We start from the raw sequence: 16,127 nt of genomic DNA, 5'->3' as shown, positions 1-16,127 counted from the left end.
TTATGGGACACTTCTGTTCACAAATTGGCTGCTGTGTCCATCTACGAAATACACATTCATTATACAGAAATCTTGTAAAATGCCTTGCAATGTTTCAACAATGTGGAAAGGCACTCTATCAAATGTAAAGATTATTATTGTTTTTATCTTTCTTGAATGCCTTGTGGCCTTGTAAGTATTGAATTCCATCCTCCTGCTTAGCCATGTCTGTGATTATTGACAAATTCATTGTTTACTAAGACTGAGGTTTTATTGCCATTAATTTATTGTAAATGAATAATCAAATAATATTTGTATTATAGGGCCTTTTTCTGGTTGCTGTCCTTGCTCCTATCTTCATTAGTTTGGTTTATTGCTGTAAAGGCTAGCAATGAAAATGATGCACAGCTACAGAAAACACTCATCATCTTTGGTGTCATGTTCTCAGTATTACTGCAGGAAGTCTTTCGCTTTGCTTATTACAAACTGCTAAGGTATGTATAACGTGTGAACCTTTGTGCCAATCCTCCCATCCCCATTTGTCTCTGAAATGTTAGACAAAAAATTTGGATTCATTACCGGAAGTGACCTTTGTGGTAATCACTTTCCACAGTGGGCAACAGAATTGTTTAAAAGGGAACTGATTAGACATGCAAGCAGCAAAACCATTAAGGAATATATAGAAAAGACTTTTCCTCCCTCGTTGGGAGCAAGTGCAAGAATTTTTTTCAGTACTAATCCTGACAGGATAATAATAATAATAATAACCCTTGCATTTGATATAGCGCTTTTCACATCGGGAGGACGTCCCAAAGCGCTTCACAGAACGCACTGTAAAGTGAATTGACTGTATATTTGTGGGCGAACGCGGCAGCCAATTGCGCACAGCAATGTCCCACAAACAGTCGTAGATTGAAAATGACCAATTTATCATTGTTTTTGGTTTTGGAGGGATTATTATTAGGCTCTGTGTGGAGTAAGGAAACTTGCCCAAGGTTTCGCCCTCTGCCTGGAATTGAACTCAGGTCTCTCGCTTGCAAAGCGAGTGCTCTAACCACTGAGCTACAGGACTCCACTAATTGAGATGCTGAAGTATATCATGGTAGAAATGTATAGGTTACTTCTTCACTGAGCACAGCTCTAAGACCTTAATATCTTTTCTGAAGTGAGGTGCCTGTAACTGGACACAGTACTCCAGTTGCGGCCTAACCAATGATATGTACAAAGTTATCATTATGCTCCTGTACATATAACCCTATTAGTTTGCTTTACAGCCTTTGTCAGTTGCAATGCAACTTTCAATGACTTCTGTACCTACCCTCCTAAATCCCTTTGCTCTTCAGCTCCTTGCAAGATACTGCCAATCAATATATACTCCCTTCCCTCGTATCATTTGTGGTATCATTTTATATCACTGCTATCGTTTGTGTGAGCTGATGCTGCATTGTTTCCATGGCTTTGATATCCTTTCTATAATCGGAGGCACAGAATTGCATGTAGTACTTAAAGTCTAACCAATGTCTTGTATAAATTCAACTTAATTTCCTTGATTTATATTCAATATCTACATATAAAATCTGGAATCCCATTACCGTTCACACTTATTCAGCTGTAAATGATGCAGTGCTATAAAGAAGGGCATTATAATTACTGAACATAATTGATAAGTAATTTTTATCTTTTAGAAAGGCCATCGAAGGTCTCTCAGCACTAAGTGAAGATGGACAGTCACCTCTAACAGTGCAGCAAATGGCCTATGGTAAGATCATTTTATTAGAAAATGTAAGAACAGTGGTACTGGATGCAGTTCATATTGCCTGGCAATGCATAAACTGTGGAATGACATTTAGGGTTTAATCGAGTTCTTAAATCGCTTGCAATCCCAGATGAATAGATGAATTACAACGTGGATTAGTTGAGTGGTGTTCAAATCCACTTTTAGATTATACAGTGGCTATTTAAGGTACTTTTAAGAGACTAAGTCACAGCCACATAAAATACTGTACAGCTTTCTTTTATTTCTCAGGTAGGTGTCAAAAGTCACTCATTACTATCTAATCGGTGATGAGATATATGCATCTAATAATAATAATAATAATAATCCTTGCATTTGATATAGCGCTTTTCACGTCGGGAGGACGTCCCAAAGCACTTCACAGAATATACTGTAAAGTGAATTGACTGTATATTTGTGGGCGAACGCGGCAGCCAATTGCGCACAGCAATGTCCCACAAACAGTCGTAGATTGAAAATGACCAATTTATTATTGGTTTTTTTTTTGGAGGGATTATTATTAGGCTCTGTGTGGAGTAAGGAAACTTGCCCAAGGTTTCGCCCTGACCTGCCTGGAATTGAACTCAGGTCTCTCACTTGCAAAGCGAGTGCTCTAACCACTGAGCTACAGGACTCCACGAGAATCTGGAGAATCTCTGGAGAATCTGTACTCTATTAGAGATGAAAGTAATCGATTTATTGCTAAAGATTCTGTTTGAAATACCCTCTGTATCCCTTCTTCCATTTAATTTATCATTAATCATTCTATCAATCTGGGATCGGTGTATGGTAAAGATTATCAGATCAAGCTTTTATAACTTGCACATCAAACAAGATGTATTTGTTGACCTTAAGGCAAACATAATTTGAATACCACCTGCTAAAATAAATCATTTACTGGTACATGAGAGTATCAGCCAGTGGCAGATCAATGACTTAAATATTCTGTGAAACATTTTTCAAAAAAAGCACAAGTTCTATGATTCTGTGATTCTAAGTGAACTTTAATGGGCCTTATGAGAAGCTTGGAGAAGGTAAGATCAAATCTGAAGTATAGTGGCTGCAACCCCAAAGTACTCTATAAATGGATTAGGAGAATTTTTTTATACACACTTGGGATGTGAGTCACATAGCCAGTGTTGATTGCCCACACCTAGTTGCACTGTAAGAGTGGTGATGGGCCTTCTCTTTAAACCCCTTTAGTCCTTGTGAATGATGCTCCCACAATAATGTGGGGTTGAGACTTCCAAAAAAATTTTCTTCAACCCCCTATTGGATATGTCCAAGTCCGATAGTGAGTGACTTGGACCGAAACTTGGATTTGATGGGGTTCCCATGATGATCACTATTTTTGTTCTCCTGAGTGTTGGTGTGTTGCTGCTGTGCATTCTGTAGATTATGCATACTGCAGCCACAGAGTAACAGAGAGAGAGAGAGAATGAATGAATCTTGGCTTGAGCGGCAACAACAACAACAACAACTTGGATTTATATAGCGCCCTCGGTGTTTCAGAGGCTTTACAGTAACAGATCCCGGGACAGAGCCAGGGGGAGGGGGGGGGAGGTGACCAAAGGCGCGTTCAGCAGAGACCTGAAAATGGGAAGGGAGGGAGCGAGGTAAAGGGAGTGAGGAAGGCAGTTCCAGAGCCTCGGGCATAGTGGCTGAAGGCACGGCCGCCGAGGGTGGAGCGGAGGACTTGGGGACGAGGAAGAGGCCAGACCCAGAGGAACGGAGGCAACGGGTACCGTTTTGAGGAGAGAGGAGGTCAGAGAGGTCGGGGGGTGCAGAGGAGTGCAGGGACTTGAATACAAAGGTGAGGATCTTGAAATCGATCCTCTCTGGGATAGGCAGCCGGTGCAGTCTGGCAAGGAGTGGGGTGATTGGGGAGCGGAGTTTCATGCGAGTGAGAATGCGGGCGGCAGAGTTTTGAATGAAATGGATTTTATGGATGGTAGTGGATGGGAGACTGGCGAGGAGGGCGTTAGATTAGTCCAGCCGAGAGGTGACAAAGGCAGAGGTGTGATGAAGCAAACTGCTTTTTAAACAAGACTAGTGAGACTTTACATTTGTTCTGGGTCTTAAATATCAGCTCCTCTCTCTCTCTCTATCTCTGTACCTTGTGATCTCAGGCCAACGGATACATTTTCCGGGATCCCTTCAAAAAATGTTTTAAAAAATTTTTTTTGACACTCAATCCACGACTGTTTGTGGGTCACTGCTGTGCGCAATTGACTGGTGCGTTTTGCCCACAAAATACGCAATCAATTCATTTTACAGTGTATCCTCTGAAGCGCTTTGAGACGTCAATAAGACCAAGGTTTTCCTGATTGGCTCCCGTCGGCGCCTCCTTACCTCAGGCGCTGACTGCATCACCATCCATGGTTGAACACTCCACCTTGCTAAGCCAGTCCAGAACCTTGGCGTCTTGCTCGACTCTCAACTATCCTTTCTACCCCATATCTGCGCCATGACCCGCTCTGCCTTCCCCCACCTCCCCAACATCGCCCGTCTCTGCCTCTGTCTCACTCCGCAGGCCGCCAAAATCCTCATACATGCTTTCATTACATCGAGGCTTGACTATGCAAACTCATCGCTTGTCAGCCTCCCCAACTGCTCCCTCCATAGGCTGCAGATTATCCAGAACTCTGCAGCCCTCATCATCTCCCACACTAAGCTTCTGTGACTCTTATCACTCCTATCCTCGCCCGACTCCACTGAGGATACAGTTCAGGATCCTGGTCCTCACCTTCAAAACCCTCCATGGTCTTTGCTCCTCCCTACCTCTGCGACCTCCTAACACCCTTACCACCCTGTTCGCTCCCTCCAATCAGCGGGCTCCAGCCTGCTCCATGTTCCCCGCCTCGCCCGCCCCACTATTGGCGGGTGGGCCTTCTGCCACTCTGTCCCCACCCTCTGGAACTCCATCCCGCAGTCTATCTGCCTCACCCCCTGCCTTGCCGCCTTCAAGACCCATCTCAACACCCCCCTCTTCAACCGTGCTTTCGATCTCCCTGCTTCCCCTGCTGCCCTCCACACTTGCCAACCTCGAACTCCAGCTCAGGTCCATAACTCTGTCTATCCAGTGCTTTGGGACGTCCTCCCGATGTGAAAGCCGTTATACAAATGTAATTTTGTTGTTGTCTCGAAGATGTGATAAGGTGCTATATCAAATGCAAGGTTTATTATTATTATTTAGGAGAATCTGAATTGCAGCCCCATACATTTCTTTTAATGAATGACAAGCTACATTTTAGAATTAAGATTACATTTACAACATTTCATTTTTTTTTCAGTGGGAGGACTGGGATTTGGAATCATGAGTGGAGCTTTCTCAGTTGTCAACATCCTTGCAGATTCAGCAGGACCAGGGACCGTGGGCATCTTTCATGATTCTCAGTATTATTTCCTCACGTCAGGTAAATATCATAGCTACTGAAACCACCTTGTGTTTTTTTCTAACATTTCTAGAAGATGTGAAAACCACTATATTAAATGCAAGGATTATTATTATTATTATTTCAGAAATAAACTACTTTCATAATTCTCTTGTTTCTTGCTTAAATCCAAGAAAGCTTGAGAATAATAATAATAATCCTTGCATTTGATATAGTGCCTTATCACAACAACAACAACAACAACAACAACCTGGATTTATATAGGGCCCTCCACGCCGGACGGCGTTTCAGAGCGCTTTACAGTAACGGATCCCGGGACCGAACCGGGGGGAGGAAGGTGACCAAAGGCACGGTCAAAAAGAAAGGTCTTCAGCAGAGACCTGAAAATGGGAAGGGAGGGAGCGAGGTGAAGGGAGTGAGGAAGGCAGTTCCAGAGCCTCAGGGTATAGTGGCTGAAGACACAGCCGCCGAGGATGGAGCGGAGGACTTGGGAGAAGAGGAGGAGGCCAGACCCGGAGGAATGGAGGCAACGGGTACTGTTTTGAGGAGAGAGGAGGTCAGAGAGGTAGGGGGGTGCAGAGGAGTGCAGGGACTTGAATACAAAGGTGAGGATCTTGAAGTCGATCCTCTCTGGGATAGGCATCCGGTGCAGTCTGGCAAGGACTGGGGTAATCGGGGAGCGGAGTTTTGTGCGGGTGAGAATGAGGGCGGCAGAGTTTTGAATGATTTTGATTTTATGGATGCTAGTGGATGGGAGACCGGTGAGGATGGCGTTAGAGTAGTCCAGCCGAGAGGTGACAAAGGCATGGACCAGTGTTTCATCGGCTTTTTGGGAGAGGTATTGGCAGAGACGGGTGATGCGTCGGAGGTGGTGCTGGTGAGGGACCGGATGTGGGGGAGGAAGGATAATTGGGGGTTGAACCTGATGCCTAGGTTGCGTATGGGTTCGGAGAGTTTTAGGGGGAGGTCGGGTAGGTGGAGGAGGTGAAAGCCGTGAGATTTTAGACGTTGACGAGAGCCAAAGAGTATGGCTTCCTCTTGTTAACGTTCAGCTGGAGGAAGTTTGCGCTCATCCAGCCCCTGAGATCTGACAGGCAGGCTGACAGAACATCAGGGGACTGCGGGTCGCAAAGACGGGTGGAAAAATAGAGTTGGGTGACATCTGGATACGTGTGGAAATGTACCCCATGTCTGCAGATGACATCCCCAAGAGGGAGCATGTAGATCAGAAAGCGGAAGGGGCCAAGGATGGATCCTTGGGGTACCCTGCAGGTGACTGGGTGAGAGTGGGAGGAGAAGCCGTTTGTCCAGTTGTACTGCTGGTGGTTTGTGAGGTAGGACTCGAACTTTGAGTCTTTGAGACGTCTATGAGACGTCTCAAAGCGCTTCACAGAATATACTGTAAAGTGAATTGATTGTATATTTTTTTGTGGGAGAAACATGGCAGCCAATTGTGCACAGCAGTCCCACAAACAATCGTGGATTGATTGACCAAATTATATTTTTATTTTATTTTCTTGGAGGAATTATTACCCCCAGAAAGGTGATCTGAAATTGACTAACAACCGGTAGGTGAACAGAGGCATGTGGAGTAAGGAAACTTGCCCAAAGTTTCGCCCTGCTGGGAATCGAACCCAGGTCCTTTTGCTTGCGAGGCGAGTGCTCTAAACAACAAGCTACAGGATTCCACGAGTATACAAATCATGCATCTAAAAACAGTCTTTTGAGAACTTTTGTTTCAGGTTTTGACATTCCAGCCTTCCAATTAGGAAAACACTTGATGCTGTAATGGGACGACAGTAGGGTTTGCTTATTGGAAGACTGAGTCACCAGGCAAACCTTTCTTCTTCTTGGGAGCTTTCAGATTCATTTATTTTCATGTGTAAAGTGAAAGTGAGATTCCCCGATTCCACTTGTAGAGACTTCTTTCTGGCTTAGTGGTTTTTTTCTTTGTGTCATTTTATCATGTAGCATTACATTGATTCCTTTATAAGTACAAGCATTTGTAGTGGCTGCTGTGTTGTGTCTATTCACTGGCAGAATGGCTCAATTGTTAGCCCTCTTACCCACGAGTCCAAACATTTTTGTTTTACGCAGTAAGAAGTTCAAAAGTGGATGTGGTTTTGCTGATGATATGATTTAGGAAGATGATAGCTGTCTTTTGATATTGATGAGCTGTTTTGTACAAATGATATGAAACTGCAAATTTTAACATATTGTGTTTAATGAAGTAATCTTGAGGCTTAATCAATGATTAACAAAAGTCTGCAACTGGTTTGCAACTATGCTGCAAGAAAATTAGAATTCCTTGATTTCTGACATTTTACATAAAATACAGAAGAAAAGTATTAAACGAGCAGTTGGCAACAATTACCACATCAAGGAAAACTGCAAACTTTAAATGTTTAATGGCTGGGCTTTGTGTCGTAATGTTTTAACTTCACTGGAGTACTCCCTTCAGATTTTTCCAAATAAGATGGCGGTCACAAATTTATTGCTGATAAATGGCTGTTTTTTTAATTTGTTGGGCGGTCTATATTTGTGGGGCTTCTTGTATTTGATATGCCAACTCAAATTTAAACAACCTAACATGATCTTTAGCAAACATGGTATAGCAGATGAGGATTAATACTGTTCAATGTCATGAGTTGAGGGACAGAATCTCCCATGAGGACACAGTGGTTGAAGTGTTGCTCTTGAAATGCTCGAGAATCAACATTTGACGGATGGATTGAACGTGCTGTAATTTTGTATGTTCAGTTCTGCTCTGTACCACACAGAAGACCTGCTGATATTTAAATAGTTTTCTCAGCTTGATGTGTATAGTATTTAAAATAGCTGACACCCCCAACTGGTAGATAATGCTTTACTGTTAAAACTCAAGTTCAGTACTTGTGAGTCAGCCAAATAATTTGCTATGTTTGCCAAATGAAACCAGGAAAAAACACATTGAACTCCAGTATAATTCACAGCAGTGAATTTTTCCACTAATTATTTTATAAAATAAAAAGTTATATAAAAAATGAACAAGGCTCTGTTTTAAACATTTCATCCTGATTAAATGAGTGCACTGCGGGGCTACATTGCACATTGACTGAATGATTTTTTTAAAGGATTTTCCCCCATTTATAAATAGTTAAGGAAATGTTTAGAATCTACCATTGAAGTATACTCACAAAAGCACGACTGATGGATATTCCAGGTAACCTGAAATAAACATGCTGTTTTCAATAATGTCTTTTTTTCTTAAATTGGTTGGTTTCTTTTGTCAAACTATTACTTCTCTTGTATGGGTGATACCATTTACCCTGAGAGCCTGAGGAGTCCAGAGCTAGGAAAGTTGTAAAGTTCTAACAATTTAGTACTAAACACCAATTTAATACTATTTCATACAAGGTATGAAATAATTCTGTCCACTTCCATAGACCTGCAGTTTATCATGTTTGTAGCATAGTGTTAGAACACTTGCCTCGCAAGTGAGAGGACCCAGGTTCGATTCCTGGATGGAGCAAAACCTGAGGCAAGTTTACTTCACACGCAAGGTTCCTTACTCCATCAAAAGTAGGAACCCTGTTGTTAGTTGATTGGCGGATCCCTTTCCACAGTTAATAATAGCTTAAAAAAATGTGGTCACTCAATCCACGATATTTGTAGGATATTGCTTTGCGGAATTGGTTGCTGTTTCACCCACAATATACAGTCAAATCCACTTTACAATATATTCTGTGAAGTGCTTTAAGACATCTCAATGACGTGATAAAGCTATATCAAATGCAAGGATTATTATTACCATCATTGGATCCAAACACCCACGTTTGCTTCAGTGAATATCCCGGTGGCGTGGAATCTTGACGGTTGAATAAATACTATAGTATTTTCTTTTTGCAGCTTTTATGACGATGGCCATCATTCTCCTGCATACGTTCTGGAGCGTAATATTCTTTGATGGATTTGAGAATAAGCGGTGGTGGGCTATCATGGCAGTCATTGCAACACACTTCCTGGTCTCAGGACTGGTGAGATTTCCGCTTTGTTCTATTTTGAACATTTTACACATTGATGTTGTCACTTCCTCCTGTAGTATGTTCATGGTTTCAACTTTAATTTTGTGGAATAGATGCCTCGTGCAATAATATTAGGGTAAATATTTATCACAGTACCTTTGAAGAATTGATTTTTATTGTTGCGAAGAAAATGCAAAATTTTCCTGTGCAATAAGAATACAGGGAAAGAGCAAATTTCCGTGGTTTATTAGATGAAATCTCCTGTGCCTCATTAGAGAAGTAAAGCATTGCTGTCAACCTGCTTGCCTTAAAGGGGACTGACCCTTTAACTGAGTTTTACTCAGCACCCCCCCTTGTAGGGTGACTACATTTTGTAAAACAAATCCGGGGACAAATTTATGAAAAACTTGAAATCACCACATTTGCTGACGTTGGCAGTACTGGAGAAGCTTGTTGGATTAGTGGCTGAGTTTCTCTGAGGAGTGTATCTGTTTTAGAATGTTATTGTAGTTGCTCAGTTTGTTGCTGAACTCAAGACAGGGCAAATTTGGCTCCATGGACACAATACCTCATCTGGGGCCTGTCCCTGGAAATCGGGAGCCTGTGGTCAACATTTATACCCCAAAATATTTTCACCTGACGCCTCTGGGTGTAGTAGCTAACCTAAGGATACGTCAACAGACTTGTCCGTTCAGTAACTTGTTGCAATCTTTTCTCCCCAAAATTTCAGCAGCAATGAGAGAGGGGAATATTTTAGTCAGAAGTGAACAATAAACCGAACCTTTTATTATCTTCCTTTTCTGCCCCTCCTTAAAGCAATAACTTGTGCTGGGGCAATAACTCAGGTACTGGCAGTTGTCTGATATCTTGCCCAAATCACTGTTCTTCACGTGTGTGCCTGGACAGTGAATGTTGACAGGGCTTTTTAACCATATGGGGAATGGGGAAAAAAATCCTGGCTGAGTCAGAACTTGTCTTCATAGATACCAGCAGGAGTCAGTGAGTTACAGCGGGTATTCTGGCTGGTGTATGTTTTTCCCTATCACCTACAGTGAAGCAGATGTTAACACTTCTACTGCCACTCCAGTGGAAGACTGGCACACAGAACAGATAAATATAATACAAATATATGTATATAGATTTAAAAAATTCGAAAAAAAGAAAAAGCTGAAAACTATTGGATGAAATTTTGAACAGGAATTTGCAGAGCAGCATTTACAATGTCAAGTCATTGAAGACTTTCCCCATTATAATCACAGATAGCTAAAGTTGCGGCACGTAATAGAAGCTGGAATTTCAGCTCTGTGCAATCTTGCTACTCTCTATGGCTCCATACCCGACAGGGATTCGTCCATCAAGCCATCAGTGAAACATTTGTTTAAGCTGCCGAGAGGGTTCAGTGTGCGTTATGCTTGTTTAATTTCTGTTATGTATGTTTGCTTTATATTGCTGTTCAAACTCGGTATATTGGTAAAAATACAGTATATTTTTCATTTCTACCCCCAGACATTTCTGAATCCATTTTACGAGGTAAGCCTTATTCCAGCGTATGTGATTATGGTTGTCATGGCAGCCTGGGCTTACTTCACATCAGGGGGATCATTTGAAAATCTTCAGCATTTCTTCACACGTAAGTCTTTATATCTATATCGATAGTTTGAATAATATAAAGGAAAAAAACCTACAGATGCCAGAAAAATTCTTATAACAACTTTTCTGTTTCCTTTTGATTTCAAATTATTTCTACTTTTTCCCACCTTCTAAAGTTATCTATTCTATGCACCTTCACTGGCTAAAAGGTTGGGTTAGAGACACTAGTTTCTGCCGATGTGTTTGGAGCCTTCCTGTTGGAGCAGAGAAGGTTGTTGATAGGGTGGAGGTGTTTCAACATAATGAATAGATACGAGGGAATTGATTGTGAGAAACTCTTTTCACTGATAATGCATTCAAGAGCAGGAGTTCCAAGATTGTTACTATGGGAGTTACTCGTGGAGTCCTGTAGCTCAGTGGTTAGAGTGCTTGCCTCACAGGCTGGAGGACCTGCGATCGATTCCTGGGCAGGGCGAAAAGTTGGGCAAGTTTCCTTACTCCATTCGCCTCTGTCTACTTAGCAGTAAGTAAGAACCCTTCAAGGATGAGATAGCTCGGGGACAGAACAAATACATTCCCAGAAAAGGGAAAAGTAGGGCATCCAAACCTCCCTGGATGACAAAGGTAATTGTATCTAGAATGAAGCAGAAAAGGGAGGCGTATGACAAATGTCAAGCCCAAGATACAGAAAACAACCAAATAGGATATAGGAAGTACAGAAGAGAACTTAAAAAGGAAATAAGAGGGGCAAAAAGATTATACACAAAAAGGTTAGTGGTTAACATTAAAGGTTATCCGAAAATATTTTACAAACATCAAGAACAAAAAGGTTAGTCAAAGGTAGGGTGGGGCCAATTAAGGACCAAGGCAGAAATCTTATTGTGGAGACAGAGGGCATGGCTGATGTACTGAATGAATACTTTGCATCTGTCTTCACAAAAGAAGTGGATGCACCAAATGCCGCAGTATCGGAGGAGAGGGTAGAGGAAATGGATAGGATAAGTATAAACAGAGAGGAAGTACTGAAAAAGTTGACTGGGCTCAAGGTAGATAAGTCGCCCGATCCGGACGGAATGCAACCAAGGTTACTATGGGAGGCACGGGTACAAATAGTGGAGGCCTTGGCTACAATTTTTCAATCTTTGTTGGACACAGGAGTGGTGCCACAGGACTGGAGAGTGGCCAATGTGACTCCCCTGTACAAAAAGGGACAGAAGGACAAACTTGGGAACTACAGGCCAGTCAGCCTAACATCAGTAGTGGGGAAACTCCTGGATAGAATAAATCTTCACTCAGAAAAATATGGGTTAATTAGGGACAGCCAGCACAGATTTGTTAAAGGCAAATCTTGCCTAACAAATCTAGTAGAATTTTTTGATGAGGTAATAGAAAAGGTGGATGAAGGTAATGCAGTTGATGTAGTTTATATGGACTTTCAAAAGGCATTTGACAAAGTGCCACATAAAAGACTTGTAAGAAAAATAGAAGCCCATGGTATAAAATGGACAGTGGCAGCATAGATCCAGAACTGGCTGGGAGACAGAAAGCAGAGAGTTGTAGTGAACGGCTGCTTTTCTAACTGGAGGGAAGTGTACAGTGACGTCCACCAGGGATTGGTGTTGGGACCACTGCTCTTCTTAACATATATAAATGATCTGGACTTGGGTATACCGTTTCCAAGTTTGCGGACGACACAAAGTTAGGTAGGGTAGTAAACAGTGAGAAGAATAGTAGCCAACTGCAGGAAGACATAGACAGTATGGTAAAATGGTCAGACACATGGCAGATTAATTTCAATGTGGAGAAATATGACGTAATGCATTTTGGAAGAAAGAATGAGAGGAGGCAGTATAAGCTAGGTAATACAATCTTAAGGGGGGTGAAGGAACAGAGAGACCTGGGGGTTCAGGTTAATAAATCCTTGAAGGTGGCAGGACAGGTAGATAAAGCTGTAAAAAAGGCACATGGGATACTAGGCTTTATAAATAGGGGCATAGAGAACAAGAGTCGGGAGGTTATGATTAACCTATATTGCTGTGAGCAATTGGCTCGGTTCCATAACTCTGTCCAGCGCCTTGGGATGTCTTCCTAACGTGAAGAGCACTTTACAAATGTAATTTTGTTGTTGCTGTATTGCCAAGGTACGGAATAATTTGCACAACAACAACAACAACAACAAGATTCCATTTATAAAGCGCCTTTCACGTCAGGAGGACGTCCCAAGGCGCTGCACAGTTGGGTCATGACCCGAGCAGGGGTGAAATGGTCAGGGTGAGGGGAGGGGAGGGAGCGAGGAGGGGGGAAATGGTCAGGGTGAGGGGAGGGATGGGAGGGAGCGAGAAGGGGGAAGAGAGTCGAGAGGGGAGCTGAAGGCTCGGTTCTGGTTCTGTTAGAGCAGGGTCATTTCGGACATTTAAAAAGAATTGGATAAAGAAGGTTTGGAATAAGGCATTAAGAAAAGTTAGAATAATGAGTACGAAGTTAAGAATGTACTAACGATTGACTCCTTTGCTTTAGGTAAGAAACTCCAATAGCATTGTTGTTATGGACTGTCTCCTGATAGAAAAGAAATTCACAACAATCACTGCTGTGGGATGACGTCCCATCAGGAACTACACAGTGCTGGACAACAAGAGTGGAACTTATTTCAAGTGTGAAGATGAATGAAGCAATATCATGCCACTAAGCATTACAAGGAACAGTTGTAAATAGAAGATAATAATTCAGCACAGGTCTACTTAATTCTTAAGGGAGTGCTTATGTGCAAAAGAACTTTATAATGAATGGAAACATTTGCAATTACAGAGCTTTATGCCATGATTGATTTAGTTTTTGCAGTAGCCTAGAACTAACATTATTGTATTTTTTAAAAATAGAAATACATGTCTTATTACAACCAGGAAAATATTATTCTTTACATCATGTTTATGCAATGGATAGTAAGCCAGGTGATATTCACGACCTGAAACTGACACGTATTAGGGTTTTATTGGTTTCCCCATAAAATCATATTTTGACATTATCATGAGCCACAAATAATAAAGAATGGTTATTAAATGCTTATAACTTGCTTAAGACAAAATCGTATATGGCTGTACGGTGCAGCTAAGAATAAGTGTGGCTGATACAAAGATGATGGCTATAATTTGATTCTCTCCCCTTCCCCGCATGCTCATGGGAAGTTCACACCTCTCCATAGATCTACATAAGTTTCTCCTCCTTCCCCAACCTACAACAACAACAACAACAAAATTACATTTGTATAGCGCCTTTCACGTCAGGAGGATGTCCCAAGACCTACCTTGGATTCTGAGTAAAGATCAAGTAAAAAATCGAAATTGTGAAAACTCTCTCGACATATTTAAACTTTGATTATTTAATTTCTTGGGTAAGTGGTAGTGGTTAGCCATGGAGAGGGAGTACTAAGCTTCTAGTAGTCTCAACATACAGGTAGTGTAATGCAAATTCAAGTCAGTAGATCTCTGGATAACTTGTTTTGTGACGGTAAAGTGTTTCATAATATTTCTCACAAAATTGATCTACATAGAAGCTAAAATTCGTATTCCTTTTTGATACCAAGTTTTCAATTTTATAGTTCTATATAAATTCAACGGAAGGATGGTTGCAGGACATACACTATATCATTCCTTTTTGACAGAGGATAAATGAGAGATTGAACTGATTACCATGAAGAGTGACTGAGGCCAGTTGGCTTGACCTATGTACGATTCTGTAATGGGAAGTTGTTGAGGCCAAATGAGCTGAAAGGTCTTCATCCAGATGTCTTTTATGATCTTATGAAATGGAACTGTCAGTATATATAACATTTATCTGTAGTATGTAGCACTTTGTAATTAAAGTATAAGTTTTATTTTTGTGACTGCACACCCTCTGGAAAACAAATTATTCAAACATTTATTTTGGATCCTTCTTGAACCGGAGTCTTGATGTTTTCTTCAATATGAGTAAGGTGCAGCTAAAAGTTTCATTGGATCCTCGATTACAATTCAACACTCTTCTGGATTTTGAACATTCACAGGAGTTGTTGTTTTATGGAGAATATTGTTGATTATTTCACATTGCATTTGCATGCTGTCTCATTGCATGATGATATGTACAATCCAGATTCAAAAGTGTCTGTAGCTCCACTACAGTTAGTAAGTATCTGGCTACAGAGTATCTGACACTTGATTTGTTCAATTTAAATTTTTAATAATTTCACAGCAGTCAGCAAAATAATCCCCAATGCAATAAATGTGCCTTACCTATTAGTTCTGTATGTGGAATGAAAATTATGATCAGTGAAGTTATATTTTCCATATTGTTTCAAATTGCAGTCTGGCAGTTGGTATGATGATTGAAACCAAGTCACCATTGCAGTGTTGGACACAGAACTGCAGTTTATTGCAGGCTCACAGGATATAAGCTGAGTTAGGTTGATGGCCCAGGAATCAGCACTCAAATGCTGCTCTCAAGTTGCCAATTATTTTTTAATTATAACACATAATAATAATAATAATAATCCTTGCATTTGATGTACGCTTTTCACCTCTTGTTGATGAATTCTCCACCCAGTTTTGACCTGGGTTCGGAGTTCAAATTTAAGTTTAGGTCAAACTTCCGTCAGTTGGTATCATCCACTACATGGGAAAAATTAAGTGCCCAGCAATTAAATCTACCCTTTTTTGGAGTGGAATCGAGTTGGTTCAATCTATTTTAGGCATCACCCAATCATTCACTATGATCTGTGTTTCAGCATATGCAGAATTGACATTGAATGAAATCAGCGCTCTTGAAAAAATTGTGGAAAAAATCTACCGGTTATAATAATGTAGTCAGAATCTGTACCAACAATCACAAGTTGGTGGGGCAGTTATAATATAATGATGCTTCAATTTGACATAGCGCCTCATAATGTGGTCCAGACATATCAAAGTACTTCACAGGATAAACTGTAGTTCAGTAGTTAGTGCACATTGCTGCCTCAATTTACTTACATGGGCATCAGGCATAATGTTATATATGATCATTTGTAAGGGTTGAAGAGGAGAGTCTTGAGATGCGCCTTGAAGGGGGCAAGGGTAGGAGCAAGGTGAAGGGATTGTGGGAAGGAGTTCAAAGGGTGGGGGCAGAAACTAGAAATTGGAATCTATTTTTGGCCGATAGAATATTTTAGGAATCTCAGACTATACATTGGTCTATAAACTCTGACCCCATTCTCGCATGGGGAAATGTGTTAACTTGTAATGCTCTCAAAATACACAGTCAATTCACTCTACAGTATATTCTGTGAAGCGCTTTGCGACATCTCGAAGATGTGATAAGGCGCTAGATCAAATGCAAGGATTATTATTATTATTATTGACTCACGGTCCATGACACTCA

General features: G+C 41.2%; 1 protein-coding gene across 1 annotated transcript; it reads left to right on the top strand.

Moving 5' to 3' along the window:
* The first annotated feature begins 307 nt into the window (after positions 1 to 307).
* Positions 308 to 14,627, top strand: LOC103181020 (gamma-secretase subunit APH-1A-like). The gene is made up of 6 exons (XM_042335609.1): positions 308 to 473; positions 1,665 to 1,738; positions 5,047 to 5,169; positions 9,037 to 9,164; positions 10,659 to 10,782; positions 13,260 to 14,627. The coding sequence occupies exons 1-6, from the start codon at positions 418 to 420 to the stop codon at positions 13,274 to 13,276; spliced, it is 522 nt and encodes a 173-aa protein (XP_042191543.1). The 5' UTR covers positions 308 to 417; the 3' UTR covers positions 13,277 to 14,627.
* The last annotated feature ends 1,500 nt before the right edge of the window (positions 14,628 to 16,127 follow it).

The sequence above is a fragment of the Callorhinchus milii genome, unplaced genomic scaffold (assembly GCF_018977255.1).
Source record: "Callorhinchus milii isolate IMCB2004 unplaced genomic scaffold, IMCB_Cmil_1.0 Scaffold1, whole genome shotgun sequence".
Classification (NCBI taxonomy): domain Eukaryota; kingdom Metazoa; phylum Chordata; class Chondrichthyes; order Chimaeriformes; family Callorhinchidae; genus Callorhinchus; species Callorhinchus milii.
This window is presented reverse-complemented; position numbering and strand designations above follow the sequence as displayed.

Coding starts and splice junctions, on each gene's coding strand:
- LOC103181020 (XM_042335609.1), top strand. CDS start 418: ATGTTCTCAGTATTACTGCAGGAAGTCTTTCGCTTTGCTTATTACAAA. Junction 474..1,664: donor GCTTATTACAAACTGCTAAG/GTATGTATAACG, acceptor TTTATCTTTTAG/AAAGGCCATCGAAGGTCTCT. Junction 5,170..9,036: donor GTATTATTTCCTCACGTCAG/GTAAATATCATA, acceptor TTCTTTTTGCAG/CTTTTATGACGATGGCCATC.